This window comes from Python bivittatus, unplaced genomic scaffold, assembly GCF_059951505.1.
Source record: "Python bivittatus isolate LINGU-HERP-01145 unplaced genomic scaffold, Pbiv_v1 ctg000220_np1212, whole genome shotgun sequence".
NCBI lineage: Eukaryota > Metazoa > Chordata > Lepidosauria > Squamata > Pythonidae > Python > Python bivittatus.
Window position 1 is genome coordinate 42,776,259 of NW_028277048.1, and position 15,877 is coordinate 42,792,135.

The 15,877-nt window shown below is 39.4% G+C and overlaps 1 protein-coding gene across 8 annotated transcripts in view; it reads right to left on the reverse strand.

Moving 5' to 3' along the window:
* Positions 1-15,877, reverse strand: part of CACNA1G (calcium voltage-gated channel subunit alpha1 G) — a 208,070-nt gene that overhangs the window by 119,924 nt on the left and 72,269 nt on the right. For all 8 annotated transcript variants that reach the window (XM_088138459.1, XM_088138463.1, XM_088138462.1 and 5 more), the window contains exons 9-12: positions 5,860-6,011; positions 4,004-4,189; positions 2,831-2,945; positions 1,466-1,621 (exon numbers count right to left, since the gene is read on the reverse strand). In XM_088138459.1, coding sequence (XP_087994585.1) covers positions 1,466-1,621; positions 2,831-2,945; positions 4,004-4,189; positions 5,860-6,011 — 609 coding nt within the window. The remainder of the gene's footprint in view (positions 1-1,465; positions 1,622-2,830; positions 2,946-4,003; positions 4,190-5,859; positions 6,012-15,877) is intronic.

Consider the following 15,877-nt stretch of genomic DNA (forward strand, 5'->3'; position numbering starts at 1 on the left):
CTTGGAATGCCCACCATGCGTGTTCTGCTCTACCCTGAAGGGCTGACAAGCCCCCCAATTTGATTTCAATCCTTTTTCAAGGATTGACATGCAACACCAGTCAAAATAAAGACAGATCCTACATTTGTGTATAGAGACATTTTAGCTTGTCCCAAGCTGTGCCAATTCACATCAGGGGACATTCTGACTACACCAACTTTCTGGTTTAGACATGGGGAATCATATTAGTGTCCAGACATTCAGAGCAAAGCCATCATTGGCAGCAAGAGAACCAGGCAGGTTGATAGATGTGCTAAGATTCACCCTGTTAATGATCTGACAAAAGCCAAAAGGCAGTCATGGCTCTGCTGCCTGAGGTATGAAAACATACTTGGTCTTTGAAAAGAAACCTCTGACTGCTCAGAGGGATTGGCCCAGAAGCCTTTCCTTCTGACATTATCTCAGAGAAAAACTACTAGGACATAGAAGCCCAAGCACAGGGCCAAGTACAAAGAACTTAAATGAAGTACAGCAAGAAAGATAGAATTAAACAAACAGAGAGATCATGGCTGCTTTGCCCTAAGCAGCTTCCATAAATATTATCCCTATACTGCATTGGGATGAAAATAAATAAAAAGCCTAGAGGTTTTCTAAAGTGGTTTTTTTTATACTGCAAATGAGTAGGATAGAAAGAGAAGCAGGTGACAAACCCACACTATCAACATCACTTTGGTTCAGAAGCCCACTCCTAGATGCTACTGAATAATCTCAGCCACGCTACCTCTGCCTGGGAGCTGGAGTTGGACACTGCCACCTTGAGACCTGCATCACAACGTTTTGAGATTTTATTGCTTTAAGGCCGGCTTATTCGCTGCCTCCCTGAGTCTGCAGGAAGAACTGCCTGATGGCTAGCTTTTGCAAGGTGCAGACATACTGGCTTGCCAGTAAAATTACAGAGGCCAAGTTTATTGATCTTATTTATTTAAAATACTTCTAGGCTGCCATGAAAGGTAGAAACCATCCCAAGTTCAGTTCAAATGTCTTTGTTTCAGCTGCCTGGCAATGGTGGCAGAGGTGGACTCTAGTTAATGAAAGATGTAGCCTCTGGTAAATCAGTCCAAAGGGGGCAGGCAAAAATGGAATAAAGAAAAGACGCCAAAGTGTTGCTTTTATGGAGGCAGGAAAATGTCCACAAAGACATAGCAGCAAATGGGACAATAGGATCACTCATCTCATGCATATTTATGGGGCAGCTTTGAATTTGGCTCCTCAATGCAACAAAGCTTGGTTCAAAGGCAATATGTTTGCATGATCATGCGCTCTTTCACAACACTTGAAGCCGAGTCTTTGATACCAACTAAAGCGCCTGGCTTTCACTGAAGCAACTGCTTCTTTTGGAAGTTCTAATCATTATACAAACATGGGTTCTGAACCCTTTACACTCTCTTTATCAAAGAGAAATCAAAGAAGTTCTTCAAGGCTTTACCTCCGTCTGAAAGCCTTCCACCAAGATAGCAACCAACAAATTAAAGAGAACGTAATTCCCAAATGTCATGAGGGCAATGAAGTAGAGAGCAGCCCAGGAAGAGGTAGAAGCCATGCCATTGTAGAGGACTTTATTCCAGTCTTCCTGAGTCAGGATCTGGAATGAAAAGAGGAACCATTTGATGCAAGACCACCTTAAAGTGCATTCACCTTCCTACCAACCTATGATCCAGGTAAAACTGTTTCATTTTTCAATGCTAAGCATCACGCACACAGGTAATTTTGGAAAGTGATAGTATACACTTAGAACTGGTTATTCCTTCTTTGCCTCATGAGGTCTTTCACCAGTGAGACTCAGTTGTTAGAACTGTGGCACACATTTAGAGCAAGAGCTGAATGTATCCTACGTCTATGCCTGTACCAAAGAAAGTCGGAAGTTATCTTTTTTATTTTTTATTTTTCTACTTTTTCTCTTGTATTTCTTTTCTGATCTCTTCTCTCTTTCTATTCTTTTCTCTCCCTTAATTTTCTTATATTTTATTCTTTATTGAAATTTAATAAAGTTTATTTTAAAAAAAGAACTGCAGCACACATTGCCTTATCCTTGTGGACTGCAATGAATTTTTCAGTGGCTAAGAAAGAAGCTTCACAGCTGGCTGAGTCATATATAATACTCACTGCTTCTGGCCAGAGGTGGCTGATTGTCCCTAACATTCTCCTAACTGGTTGCTGCCTCAGTTTTCAAGCCTAGCTGGCATCACCAGCAATATTAAACAAAAAGAAAAACTTGAAAAGGGCTGCAAATCTGTGTATTTCTGTCTGTCTGTCTATCTTCATGTTTCCATATTTTATTTAAATAATCAGCTCTTTCTCCCAACATTCCTGACTGTAACAATTTGTTCAAAGGAGATAATCAGATCTCAATCTTTCACAATTTGGAGAATGCTAGCTCCATTTTATTCAAGGAAGTTCAATATTCTGGTTAGATTAACAGATACTCTAACTGGTGCTGCTAGATGTCCTAAAATAAAATATGACAATTTAAAGAAGAATATAAGCATTTTATAAAACAAACATATAACCTCAGTTTACGTCCTGATTTCTGCAGAGAGAATGTATTTGGTCTCACAAACATAATCAGAAGGTAGAAATTGTGAGGCCAATTTATACTAGGGCTTTATTTATTATTTAATGTCTTAATTACTAGAATCTGTTACTTGCTTTCCATTACACCAATACTATTGACATGTGCCTGTGAAGAAGCAATTGATGTTCACTATGCTGTTTTCAAAAACCCCAGCTGTAAATTGTTTCAAATGACAGGCATTTGCAAGATAAGAATTATGGGCCATAATTGATGATTTACCTGGAAAACAGTAACAATGGCCCAGAGCAAGGAATCAAAATTCTTCCTGTCAGGGAGAGTGTCTCCATCTCTCTCTGAAGCAAACTTACACCCAAAGAGATGCATCCCAAGGATACTGAATAACAAGGAGAAATAGGTTAAAAGAAAGATAAAGAGTTAGAATTTGGAAGAAGTTCCTTATCTCTCTGCTCCCTCCCATTAAAAAAAGGAAGCTCAGTTTTAGTAAGTTATTTTCTATCAACTTTGGTATGGCATTTCTTTTTTGCTATTATTTTAAAATAAAAAAAGCAATTAAAATAACGTATTGTCGAAGGCTTTCACGGCCGGCATACGATGGCTGGTGTGGGTCTTCCGGGCTGAAAGGAAACAAAACTTCCAGAACACAGCCACACAGCCCGGAAGACTCACACCAGCCAATTAAAATAACCTTTGGTATGACAAATATATGCAACTTGTATATGGCTTATATAAAGTGCAAAAGCGTACATGATATGGGGTAACAAAGCCAAACCAGTGGGTTTTAAACCTCCTATATTATGAAGACATCCAAAAGGATCAGACTCTTTAGGATCCGAGTGCTTCCAAAAATGTTTATCTCTCTTCAAATTCTGACCACCCCTAATGTAGCAATAGTGAGCTACTTAATGAAAAAAGGAATAACTACAGATTTACAACATTTGCAGAGCTGTAGCAGAAATTACTCCCCCTTTTAAATGTGTTAAATTTCAGGTTAAAGCCAGAAGTTGCAGTATAAACAAACCTGAAATCAGGAATGATTATTTATTTTATCTACTCATACCTAAAATGTGTTACTTGCTCTATAGGAAAAGCTCTTAAGAAACTAAATAAATCCAAAGCAAAATATAATAAAACAATAATCAATTAAAACAACAGTTTAAAAAGAGAAGTGACTAAGAAGCTCAACAAAATAATCTAAGAAATATAAGAAAACTAAAAGGCCTGATACTTTTAATTTTCGTTTTTCATAAAGGTCTTTGCCTGACACTGAAATAAAATAAAAGTTGGAAATTGGCAGGCTGCTCTGGAGAAGGCATTCCATAGTTTGAGACCGTCATTAAAAAGGTCTGCTCTCACCTGCTAAAATTTAGCATGCGAAGGCAATCAGAGCACTTCCTCTCAGTGCTCAGGAAGGAGTTTTTATTATAAACTCACCTGAAGATAAAGATGAAGAGCATCAGTAACATGCAGAAGGTGGCCACATTATCCATTGTTTTCATGAGGACGACTAACTGGCGCTGAAGAGCAGGCATAAACCGGACCAGTTTTAGAACTCGCATAAGACGGAAGGTTCGTAAAACAGACAAGCCTCCGCCTTGCTGTCCCACTATCTCCCACACACTAAGAAAAAAGAGAATATATATTTAATATTAACGTAATGAATTAGCTTTTGAGAGGAAGTATTATTACTGCAACTCTCTCATCCTTGGAAGTTTGGCCCAGTGACCACAGGATTCATCAGATTCAGACTGTTGCCTCTAAATTTAAATATCTCCTTGCAGGAAGAAATCCAGCATAGCAATTCCCCTCTCAGAGCATCTGAAGGCAATTCTTTATTACAGTTGGAACTCTGGCATTGAAAAAGACACAAAAGAGTAACACTGAAGGTATTGTGGGAAGGCTGTAGATCCACTAGATCAGAAATCAGATTGGCTTTCCACTTACTCTCACAAATCAAGAATTAGTTGGCTGGTGTTGATTAATTTTCTTCCATTGGTTTCAATCAGAAGGAATTTTTAAAAATAAATTAGCTGGGGAGGAGAAACAGAGCCTAGCAAAGTGCTGTATATGGCCATTCACTTACTGACAGGGCTTTTTCTGCTCATGTTCTTTAATTGGGAATATTTAGATTAGATGAAGAGTTGAAAATCTTTGAAAGATCTGAATCCTATGGGTTGCTGAAGGAACTTCCAAAGGACAGAAGCTTGCAATAATAATATTTCCAGTCAGGAACTGCATACATTTCAATGTTTTTCACCGTTTTAGGATTTCTGAAAAAACAGGGAAAGGCAGTCATAGTTGTTGCTATTTTTTAATTCCTGCGTGCACTCCAACAGATTTTGTTATGTGTCCTAAAAGTGCACCGAAGTAGAAAAGCAGGTACAGAGGTGTTTTGAGGATAAATGTTGCATGGGGAACATTGTTAATGGATTTCTTCAATTGGAATTCTGCAAATAGAAGCTACCTATAATTTGCCCTGCACTTTCTTCAGGGAATTCATGTTAATAAGGTATCCATATGTCCTGATTTGCAGAGTACAATCATTTATTGAAGCAGCCCTTTACTTGGAGAACCAAATCTGCTTTAAAAATAAGGAACTACAAAATGAGAAAGCAATAGCCTTACAGTGCCCATCAACAGCCGTTAGCATTTGGACAGCAGCCTGAGCAGACCTGCAGCTCATAGTCTTCACTGTGGTGAGGCACATTTTCTTCTACTTCATTTATAATCATTGTTCAGTATTGGATCTCTTTTCATACACTAGCAGGTATAAATCTTATCTGTCATCCTTTTGTAAAGTGATGTGTAAGCGGCCAGCTAGATATAAAAGTAAACAGGTACGTGCTTTAGCCAGGCCTATTATTTATAGTGAGTGCTATATAGAAGGAAAAGAATAGCAGCGGGTGGATTACACTGAATAGTCCCTCTGTACTAGAGACTATAACTCTTTCTCAGAAAAGGAAGCCAATTAGCATGGCCGTATGTAAATATGACAATACGTATTGTCATAAAGTAGCCTATTTTGACTGGGCAACCTTCAGATGAATTGGAATTATAACTCTCAGAATTGTCAGCAGTTCCAGAGAACATACCACATATAACACATGAGCAAAAGAACTAATATATTCAAAAATATTTCAACCTACTTTTAAAAATTTCCCCACAGCTTTATTCCACAATCCAGTTGGAAGAAATCAGTTTGAAATAGGTTGGTATTGGAATAATTGAAAGTATTAAATGTTATAGACTGCAATCACTCATAGTAATAAAGAAAACTTGGTTTTAATTACCTGATCACTACAATGATTCCATCGAAGATATTGTAGGGATTTTTGATGTAACCAAAAGGGCCATACACAAGAAGCTTCAGAAGCATTTCTAGGGCAAAGAGGCTAGTAAACACAATATTGCTGATTTCCAGTGCATTGGTGAGTTCTTCTGGCTGGAAAAAACAAAATCAAGGGCAAACAAAATTGCCAAGATTAATAAAATGTTTGCTGTGAAATACCAGGAAACTCCTAGTCATGTAAGTTATAACATCCATAAACATATAAGACAAACAGAAAAATCTCTTGGGCCATCCATTGCCTGTTTTTGTGGTGCTGGCGGTTCTTTTCCATTGCCAGAATGAATCCTAAGGCTCAATGCACAGTAAATAAGATGAGGAATTTGGTTACTAGATCATGTCCTCTTTCTTCCAACTGCCTTAACAACAATTCTGCAGCAGTAAAGCAGTACCGTTTCTCATCTTATCAAACTTTAAAACCAGCATGTTTTGAAACTTGCTTTCCAGAAAATCAGTGGCAGCTGAGGAGCATGAAGCTACACACAAAGGCTTAGAGGGGGCAGGTACCCTCTGCTAAGACAATGGCGCCCTTGTGGTTGATACTTGAGATAACAGTGGAAGAACTGCAGAAATATCAGCCCTGAAGCCCTTGTATGATTAAAGGGAGGCTTTACCAAGCAGCACAGGAAAATAAAAATGGAGGGCTCCATTTCTGCAGAACCCAGTAAACAAAATGGCTCCACAAAATGGCTGCCACAGTGGGAGCTGCCAAACCCAACACTGCTTTTTCACAGCAAAGCAAATTGCTATGGTTGAAAAGCAAATGAGCTGCCCCCGACTTACTGATTGATAACATAGCAGGGTCTGAGCTCCCCTACATCAAACTCTGCAGACAGAGGAAGGGTGACATCAACAGACCCCAAACTTGGGTTCAATGGATGTTTCATAGCTTAAATGATTTAGATTTGCAGCTTCACAGTTGCATTTAGGATCTGACCAATACAGTTTTTAAAAAGAAAAATGCCTTACATTAGTATGTGCTTGAGTCTTACTGAGTTATCTGAACATAATTTATAATGCTGAACTGGGTCAACCTGATTGATGGCATTTCAGCACTCCAGGTTGCTGCAACCGCTGAGAGCTTTGGGGAACAGGAGCATTAGACAGCCAGGTCCAGCTTTCAAACACCTTCTGTGCACATCTAAACCTCTTGGTTGGTTTTCAAATGTTCCTATAAACTATGCCTTTCACCTGCTTGCCTCGAGTGCAACATTTCATCACAAAAAGCTGGACAGCCAAACATTCTGCCCTCTTCACACCCCTGGAATGTAACTGACAATGAATGAAGCTGGCATTTGTCAGAGGCTGTTGTGGCAAAGTCCTCCTAAAGTTCATGGGAGCAAAGGCCACATCAAAGCACACCCTAGATCAGTGTTTCTCAACCTGAGAAACACTGCCCTAGATAAAGATATGCCCAAACTCAGAGTTAGGATCTCCTTGGTGTACTTTATGTCTCTTAGCTCATTTGGACCTGGTTTGGCTGTCTTGCTGTATGAGCTGGCATCACTGGAACCTGGCTTACTCTGGCTGTGGGGCTCCTTAGTTATCTATACTCTGGAGGATCTCCCACATTTTTCAGGTGCGTCAGTTCTTCCTGTTGGGAATGATCTGATACTGAAAGTCTAGTCACCAAGCGAGGGGTGAGAGCAGAGCACCTTCAGGGTGACTGTAACCCTACGATGCTGCCTTCCCTTGCTGAGCCAGCTCTTCTCGCTGCAGCTGGAAACGCACGCGCCACTGCAGGGAGCGCCACCTCCTATGCCAGGAAGGCAAAGCAGAGGCAAACAGCACTTAGCCATGGCAAGTCCAAATCAGGGCTACAATCCTTTTCCGGGCTTCAAGTCCAGTTGCTTAAATGCTACCAAAGTCAGCGGAGTTTAAGCCCACAAGAATGAGTGCAGGATTATTTCCCATTTCTCAGGAAAGAGTCTGTTTTATTTATGTATTGAACCTAAATGACTCTTGGTGGCTTATTTTGCATCTAAAAGCTGAAGCCCTGAAGTAGAACAAAGGGTTACAACTCAAAACTCAGATTTCCTGGCTCTTTAATAAAGGCCTGGGCAAAAGACGCACAGCTCTATAATGTCGATCTGGGGGAGAGTGTGAATATTTTATTTTCCTCCCTCCAGTTCAGACAAAGCAGGCAGTTACCTTGATATGCTGGAATCTGGCTACCTGATTGCAGTTGGATATAGAGCCTCATATTAGATCGTTTCTTTTAAATTCTGAGCCCCATCAAATATTCCAGAAGGGGTGGGTGAGTGGCAGGTTTGGGGAGTGTTTCGTGAGCTGGAGAAGCGTGGTTGTCCCCTGCCCAGCTATATTTTGCCTCATTCATTCACATTTGTCCCTGTCCTTGTTCTTTGGACTTGGGGGACTGGAAAGGAAACACCGTGTGTGTGATAGGCAACTCCCTAAAAGCCCTAATGCCACATCACTTTTGGGTTACAGTACCTCCGCCCTGGCTGTGTCCTGCATTTTTCTCAACTCCAAATGCCCTCAGGGGTTTCCCAGCCTCTAGGCAACCCGTTCCTGTTGTTACCATAGGCAGACATGCATATGTGGGGGAGCTCCATGAATGTTTGTTTTAAACAGAAGGCTGCTCAGGAAAAGAACAAAACGTAACAGAAGCACCAAGCCAGGCCTTTTCGTCTGCATGGTTTTCCTACAAAACTGCAGGCAGTGCAGTTTGGAAACAGACTCTAAGCATCTCCCCGTTCAATTCTCTGTGATTATGGTCTCCTCTGGGGCTTGGAAGTAAGAGGGGAGGTAGCCTTTATTAGTACATATATTTATTTTTTTTGCACATCCATGCAGCAGGCAAGCTGCACAGCAGCACAGTTTCAAATGGCCTTATTAAAATATGTACTTTGAAAGAGAAAATATCTTATTTATAATCTTGCTGACACCAAGGGTGTTGGCTTGCAGCTATTTTCATCTTGGAGACTTATTATTTCTGAAGCAAATACAGAAAGCTGATACAATAGAAATGCAAATCTTCCCTTTAATCTCGTATCCCACTAATTCATTATGCAGTTTCTGTTTGAAATGCCACTCAGACTGGCACATGCCGTTTTTTTTTTTTTATTCCTGGAGAAAAATCACTTTTGCATTGGTCAAGCTCAATTCATATGGTCAGTTCATATACTCTGTGATTACGCTGAGGCTAAGAATGACAATTTCCGAATATACCATGGTGCTAAATGTTACTCTGTTCTGCTTCACTAGAAAACTCTTTGCTGCAGTAAAAGTACATATTCTAAGTCAGTGCAACCCAATGGTCTGGGGCCAACGGGCACATTAGGGATTTTGAAAGTGTATTATGTTATTGTGGGTATGACTGCTTATAAAATGTTTATATACTAACAAGCAATTTGTATAGTAACAAGCAAGTTTTCTTCCCATCACCACCTCATTCTTTTTCCAGACAGGTGGGCACACTTCTAGCCAAAACTAAGAATGTCTCTGACCACATGCACCTGTTTCTAACCATAATGATGCCGAAATGATGAAACATGAACTCTGCCCTTTAGTACTGTTGTCATATCACCACACGCGAGAATATAAGGACAGAGTTGGGTCATGACATCACAATGCACGTTTTCTCATTTGCTGTACCTGGCCCTCCCCCGTGACCCAAAGGCCATGGCCATATGTACTCAAAAGCATTCTTAGAAATAAAGATTCTACTCGAGGGTCATCCATTTCTGTAGCAGGCTAGCTTCTTTCTTTCTTTCTTTCTTTCTTTCTTTCTTTCTTTCTTTCTTTCTTTCTTTCTTTCTTTCTTTCTTTCTTTCTTTCCTTTTTTTAAATTAAAGTAACCTAAAAAGGAAAAACAGGCATGGGTCCTGGCAGGGGTTAACGGAATGTCTACCGGCCTATTGGTGCCTGCAGCTCCTTTGTTGGAATCCCTGATTCTAAATGCCCAAAGTTTCCATCGCTGCTGGTTTTTTCCCATTATGTGATTCCATTTAATAGTGCAGATTTTATAAAAGATATGAGATAAACTATAGCAACAAAGTGCTGTGATAATGCTGCTGCTGCTGCTTCTCCGTGCTCCTCATTATCCTATTTTCACTGCAATACATGCTTTGAAACCAATGTCTCAGAACTCAATATTCAGAAGAAACAGCACAACAGAATTAACTAAAGGGCCACATGCAACTGCAGCCCCTGCTTTGCCTTCTTCTAGATGAAATAATGCTTTACAGCAACCAGAGAATAGCTGCGATTTACATAATTCCTAGTACTAAATTATGCTAACTTGCATCCAGTAGTATATTCAATGAAGCTAAACTAGGCCAATGTATTTGCTGTCATACTGTTCTGTCCTTTTTCCTCTAGCCCACAAAGGGTAATGGCAAAATTTCAAAGTATATGCATACCTACACATATTTAAAATCCCCAGGTAATAATAATCTTTTCATTTCATTTAGGAGCGAAGTGTGATCTACAACCAGTTAGATTCAAAATGCAATTACCTTACTGAAAGTTTCCAGGCTGGGTCAATTCAACTGTCCCAGTCTAACACGCATTTTGCAGGGGAATCAATTTAGTTAACATTTGCTGAGAAATCAAAATAACCAGACCCAAGGAAATACTCTGAATTTTCTTCTTTCTTTAGCTACTTCGGTATGTAGGAATCTTATAGAACTTGCTCCCCTCCCAAAGTCTACTGGCAAATCATCTTTATTTATGGCACAGTTGCTTAACCTCCAGAAATCAAGATTTTTTTCCTCCTCAATTTGAAAGTAAAATCAGATGTTATTTCTAGCTATCAGTGTCCAGAAAATTATGAAAGAGCCTTCTTCCCCTCAGAAACCATCTATGGTAATTTCAAGTTTATAACCTAAATTCTGACCTCAATTAATCCATGTACAAAGCTTTATCCATCTCCAATAAACGTTATATGACAGTGCTCAATGTCTCCGACTGTTTGGACAAAAAAGATTTGCCACCGGTGTACATCTGACTCTCTCTGCTCCAGTTCATATTCATCTTACTTATTTACATGAGAACATATTTAAGGAAAAGTCTTTTTCTAATCCCATGGCTGTTTCTGTGCCTCATCAAAACCAGAGGACAGCAGCATTTGTATCTTAACCTGTCAACAGGATTTGCTGGGAGCCAGACTTCTCCCTACCTCAAGCAACAACTTTTCCAGCAGATTCAGATGCAAAGTACACAAGGCCACGAGGGCTGGACCAAGAGAAACCTAACAGGCATTTTCTATCTGTCCGCTATAAATCTTTATTAATATGCTTTCCAACCTGGAATTTAGCATGAGTTTCATACTATTCATAAAATTGAAAGGATGCATGTAATTAACTACTGAATCGAAATAAGAATGCTCTGAGGAGGATGGGTGGGAAGAAATTATATTTAACAATAAAACAGAATAGATATTTTTTTAAAAAATAGGACCAGTTCTATTTAGAGCTTCTAATTATGCCACTGTAGCTTTTTTCCGGAAACAACTGCCAGGTAAAATTTGGTCTAGCTTTATTTTCATCCCATTATACATCCACTGCCTTACTTCCCCCCCTCCCCCCACAATTAGGTTCTGTCTCATTTCATATTCCAAATCTCTTATGCTCAACCTCCACTTTGGCACTAACGAAATAAATTGTATGGCCTACAAACACCCTATCTGCGATGCCTGCAGCATCCTGGAAACTGACAGTTTTCTATTAATGCTCGGATTTAACTGTTTTCACACTGGGATTCTTAGCAAAGGCTGCAATCCTCTATAATATATGCATACTTCTCTAGGGACAGGTCCTGTACCGATGAGAAAGACTGACTTCAGAGGAAATATGGAGAGAGAAAACAGGCTTGCCAGTCAGCTAACAACCACCATCACTACGAGTGCGGTTGTGGTGATGGCTGGAGAGCATTTCATATATTTATTTATTAAATTTCTATCCTTCCTTTCTACTGAAAAAATGGCGCTCAAAACATTCCCTTTTCTATTTTGCCTTCACACATCTTGGAGTTTGATTATGAAATAAGTTAACACCATCAGAAGGTCTCATCTCTCCCTCCCTTGCCCCACAACTTAGCTGATGAGATTTTTTTCCACAGTAGTTTACATTAGCTATTATTATTATTGCTGCAAAATCATCTTGACTCACACTGGGTTTAGTATCAAATAAATGCAATACCTATGGAAGACAAATTAACATAAATACGATAAAATGTCCATTGTAAGAAAAAATTAACCCATAGCTTCAAGCAACATCACTACAGACTTCTAATACATCAAAACCATAAACAGCAATTACCATGCAAGACAAACCAGTATAAATTACAGATGGGAAGCAAAGGCCCTCTGGCAACATTCAGTCTTGCCTGATTTCTAGAAGGCCATCACCAATGCAGCCAGCCCACCTTCTAGGAACTGCTCTGGAGCGTAGATGGCACGATTGGAAAGCAATCCTTTCTGATCTGAGTCCTGCTCCCATCACAAAACTGGAGCATCATCAACAATTTCTTCAGGAGATCTCATTAGATGGGTCAGCCATGGTTAGAATAGGTCTTCCTGCAGGAACCTTGATTCCAAGCCACAGACAGCTTTTAAAGCTAAACCCAGCACTTTGAATTGTACCCGGAAACCTACTGAGGACCAATGCAGGGCCCTCATATCACGTGTAATTTGATTATAGGGGCTAGCACCAGTCAGTAAGCAGGCTGCTGTGTTTTGGACCAACCATAGTGGTCCTTAAAGGCAGTTCAGCTTACAGCACATTGCAGAAGTACCTATAACCTTGTGGTGATCATGAACGGTGAATGTGTGCTTAAAGGGAACCAGACTGCTGAAGAGGAAGGTTGCTCAAGCTGCTTAGAAGAAACTTTAGGTTGGTGGAAACGCCTCTCTCTCAGTAACTGTCTCCTTACCTTAAAGTAAATAAATTTTGTATCTGTATCACAGATATTTGTTAATTTATGTTTTTATAAAGAGGGTAGAATATGTTCAATATATTTAAAATACCTATTCAACCATCTATAAATGCATGCACACAATTAATATTTTCCCAACACAGCAAAAATTTACTCTACATTTTCCTCCTGCTTTTATATGCTCCCCACCATGACAAGTCACTTTCATGCTGAAATCACATGAATTTTGGATTTAAATTCATTTATGAAACAGAACAGACCCAAAGTAGAGAATGTGTCATGCTCATCCCAACAAGATATGGGCATTTCTTTGCTTATATTCCAGCCTGTGTAAACCCAGACACTGTGGGGAACTCTGTCAGCAAAAATCACAATCCAGAAGGCACCCTGTAATAATTACAGTTCCATTCTCAGAAGAGCTTCTCAGAAACATGATAGAACTCTTTGCCTTTATGACATTTGGAGAACACTAATCTACAACTGGTATTAACTGGTATTGGTATTAATTTTACAGATGATTTTTGAGATTCCCAAAGAATGATCTTCCAGACTGGTGGTGGTGTGCAGGAAAGCCATTTGTTACAACTGTAAAAGGTAAGGTAAAGTCTCCTTTGCACTGACCTTGACTACTGGTGGCTACATGGACACAATCATTTAATGCTCTTGATAACAATACAGGCATGGTTTGCCACTGAGATTTATTTATTTTTTTACTCTGTAGATTATTTATTTACATGGATTAAAAAAAAGCTTGGTCCTTAGAGTCCTGGGATGAACTGGTGGTCTGCCATCCAATATTGACCAGTTCCAATGCTACTTTTTTTTTTTTAGATCAGCCAAATTTGGCTATGTGCTGCCATCTAGCCGGGCCTTGGTTATAAAGAGATTTTGAAAATAAACTACAGACCTACATTATACAATCTGACCCTGCAGGTGCATGGTTCGTTAGGTCCCTAACCTCAAGAACATGAAAACCTTTAGGGAGGATGAAAATACTGTAGAGATTGCACGCTTGCAGTACCCACCTCAGTTCAGTAGCAGAGATGTTATCCCTCACTGTGATCATAGAAAGAAACCCCACCCTAATCCTACTCCTATACAATCTCTTTAAGCCTCTATCACTAAGGATGGGGGGGAGGGGAATAGAGAAGTGCAGAGCAACGTGAATACAGTTCTTTGTAGTTCTTGGACAAAAGTCTAATCTTCTCTTCAAAGCTCCAGTTGTAGCTTTTGTAGGTGAAACCTTTTGTCCCAGTACTCCAGCTCTCCTGACTGAACCCTTACTAATAATATAGCAGAACTCCAAAGCCCAGACACATATTCATTTACAAAGCCTAACCTCGTAGCCCAAAGATACCCAGCAAATTGCTCCCCAAAGGCTTTCTAAAGTTGCAGCTAAACTGGAGCTTTTAATGGGATAAATTAATGGGGAAGTTATCAAATATCCAACATCCTTATAGTACTTATACATAATGAGTTTATTTACATTTAAATGAAATGAAATGAAATATATTTTTTGTCTCCAATGATTTCTTTGTCTTGGTCTGACTCATAATATGGAAATGGTGGTTCACCTTTGCTCTAGCCACAGGCAGTACCTGCATGTCAACTTTCATTATTTTTTGCCCAGTATTATTTGCTGTTGGGTTCTTCCTATTCATACACATTTCCCCCTCATGGAATTGTGGGATTCAGATTTGTTCCTCTGAGAAAATAAATATATATAATTTTATTCACCCAGTTGCCTGCAATAAATGCAACTGCTGTATGCTGAAAGATTTGCTCCAAAAATTGTGGAAAACACTCAGATATGTTCAAGTGGTGCTTCAAATAAATAACTAAGTTTGATGGATGTGTGCCATGTCTGAGATCAGGGATCATATCCGACACTGAGACTAAAAGACTATGTCATGCAAAGATCCAGTTGGACTAGACCTTAATGCCAGTGGAGGAAAATTTATTTGCCCCTCCCGCATAATAATTCCCTAATCAATCTCTCCCCCAAACTGCAATTAACTGTGATGAAGCAAAAGAGCAGATATAATACAAGTTGGGATGGATTTAAGGTCCTAAATTTGCCCTCATTCCCAAATTTGCTAAAGCTCAAGTGAGGGAAAACAGGCCAGCCTCTGTACTAAAGGCAGGAGCAATTAATGAGTAAGTTTTTGGCTTCTTTTCATACAGCTCTGATTACATATGTTGATAACCCTACTGGATTAGGTGATCTGAACAGACAGTTAGGACCATGCCGCATTTATACATCTCAAACAGTTTCCCAGAGAGAAAAATTCACTGAGAAAGATAAGTACAGACTCCTGAGACCCTCCCTTCTTCAAAATCTTGGCTAACAGCCCACAGGAATACTGACTCCCCTGCCTCCTGGCAACCATTCCAGGTACCACCCCTAACTCAGTCTGAAATCCAAAATTAGAATCTGAGAAAGGTAGAGCCTGAACTACAGACAGCTGCACACTTATAGAGACAACCTAGAAATATAAGTGAATAATAATCATTATAAGGTAAACTTGTCCATCCTCTAAAACATTCATCTTTGCACTGCAGATTTCAGTGGAATAGATCACAAAGAAAGAGCAAGCAACTTCAGGAAGCTGTTTTTGCAGCAGACATCATGAGATGATTCAGTGAGAAAAGCAGACTGGGTCACTCCTATTCAACTTCAGAAAAAGTCCTCCCATAATTCAATATCTGGTAATAAATCGCAGTTTCAAAAGGAACTCTTCTGCCAAGTCAACTTCTTTTGATTTTTTGTTTAAATTTTATAATGGAAATCATACATCTATATTTTGGCCTTGAGTTACGGGTTAACAAAGCAAAAGATAATAAATAAAATACACAAGACATATATGCAGAATTATGATTAGCAGACAAAACAGTTACATACTTGCATGGTTGAAAAGTGAGTTTTTACTTTCCTGACCACTTGTCTAAAGGAGTTTCAGATAAACAAAACTTGTAAGCAGTTTTTAATGTTCATGTTGGAGATTGGAGGCCTAACGTAAATGAAACAATAAACCTAAACCATAGTTCACTCTGCAGATGAA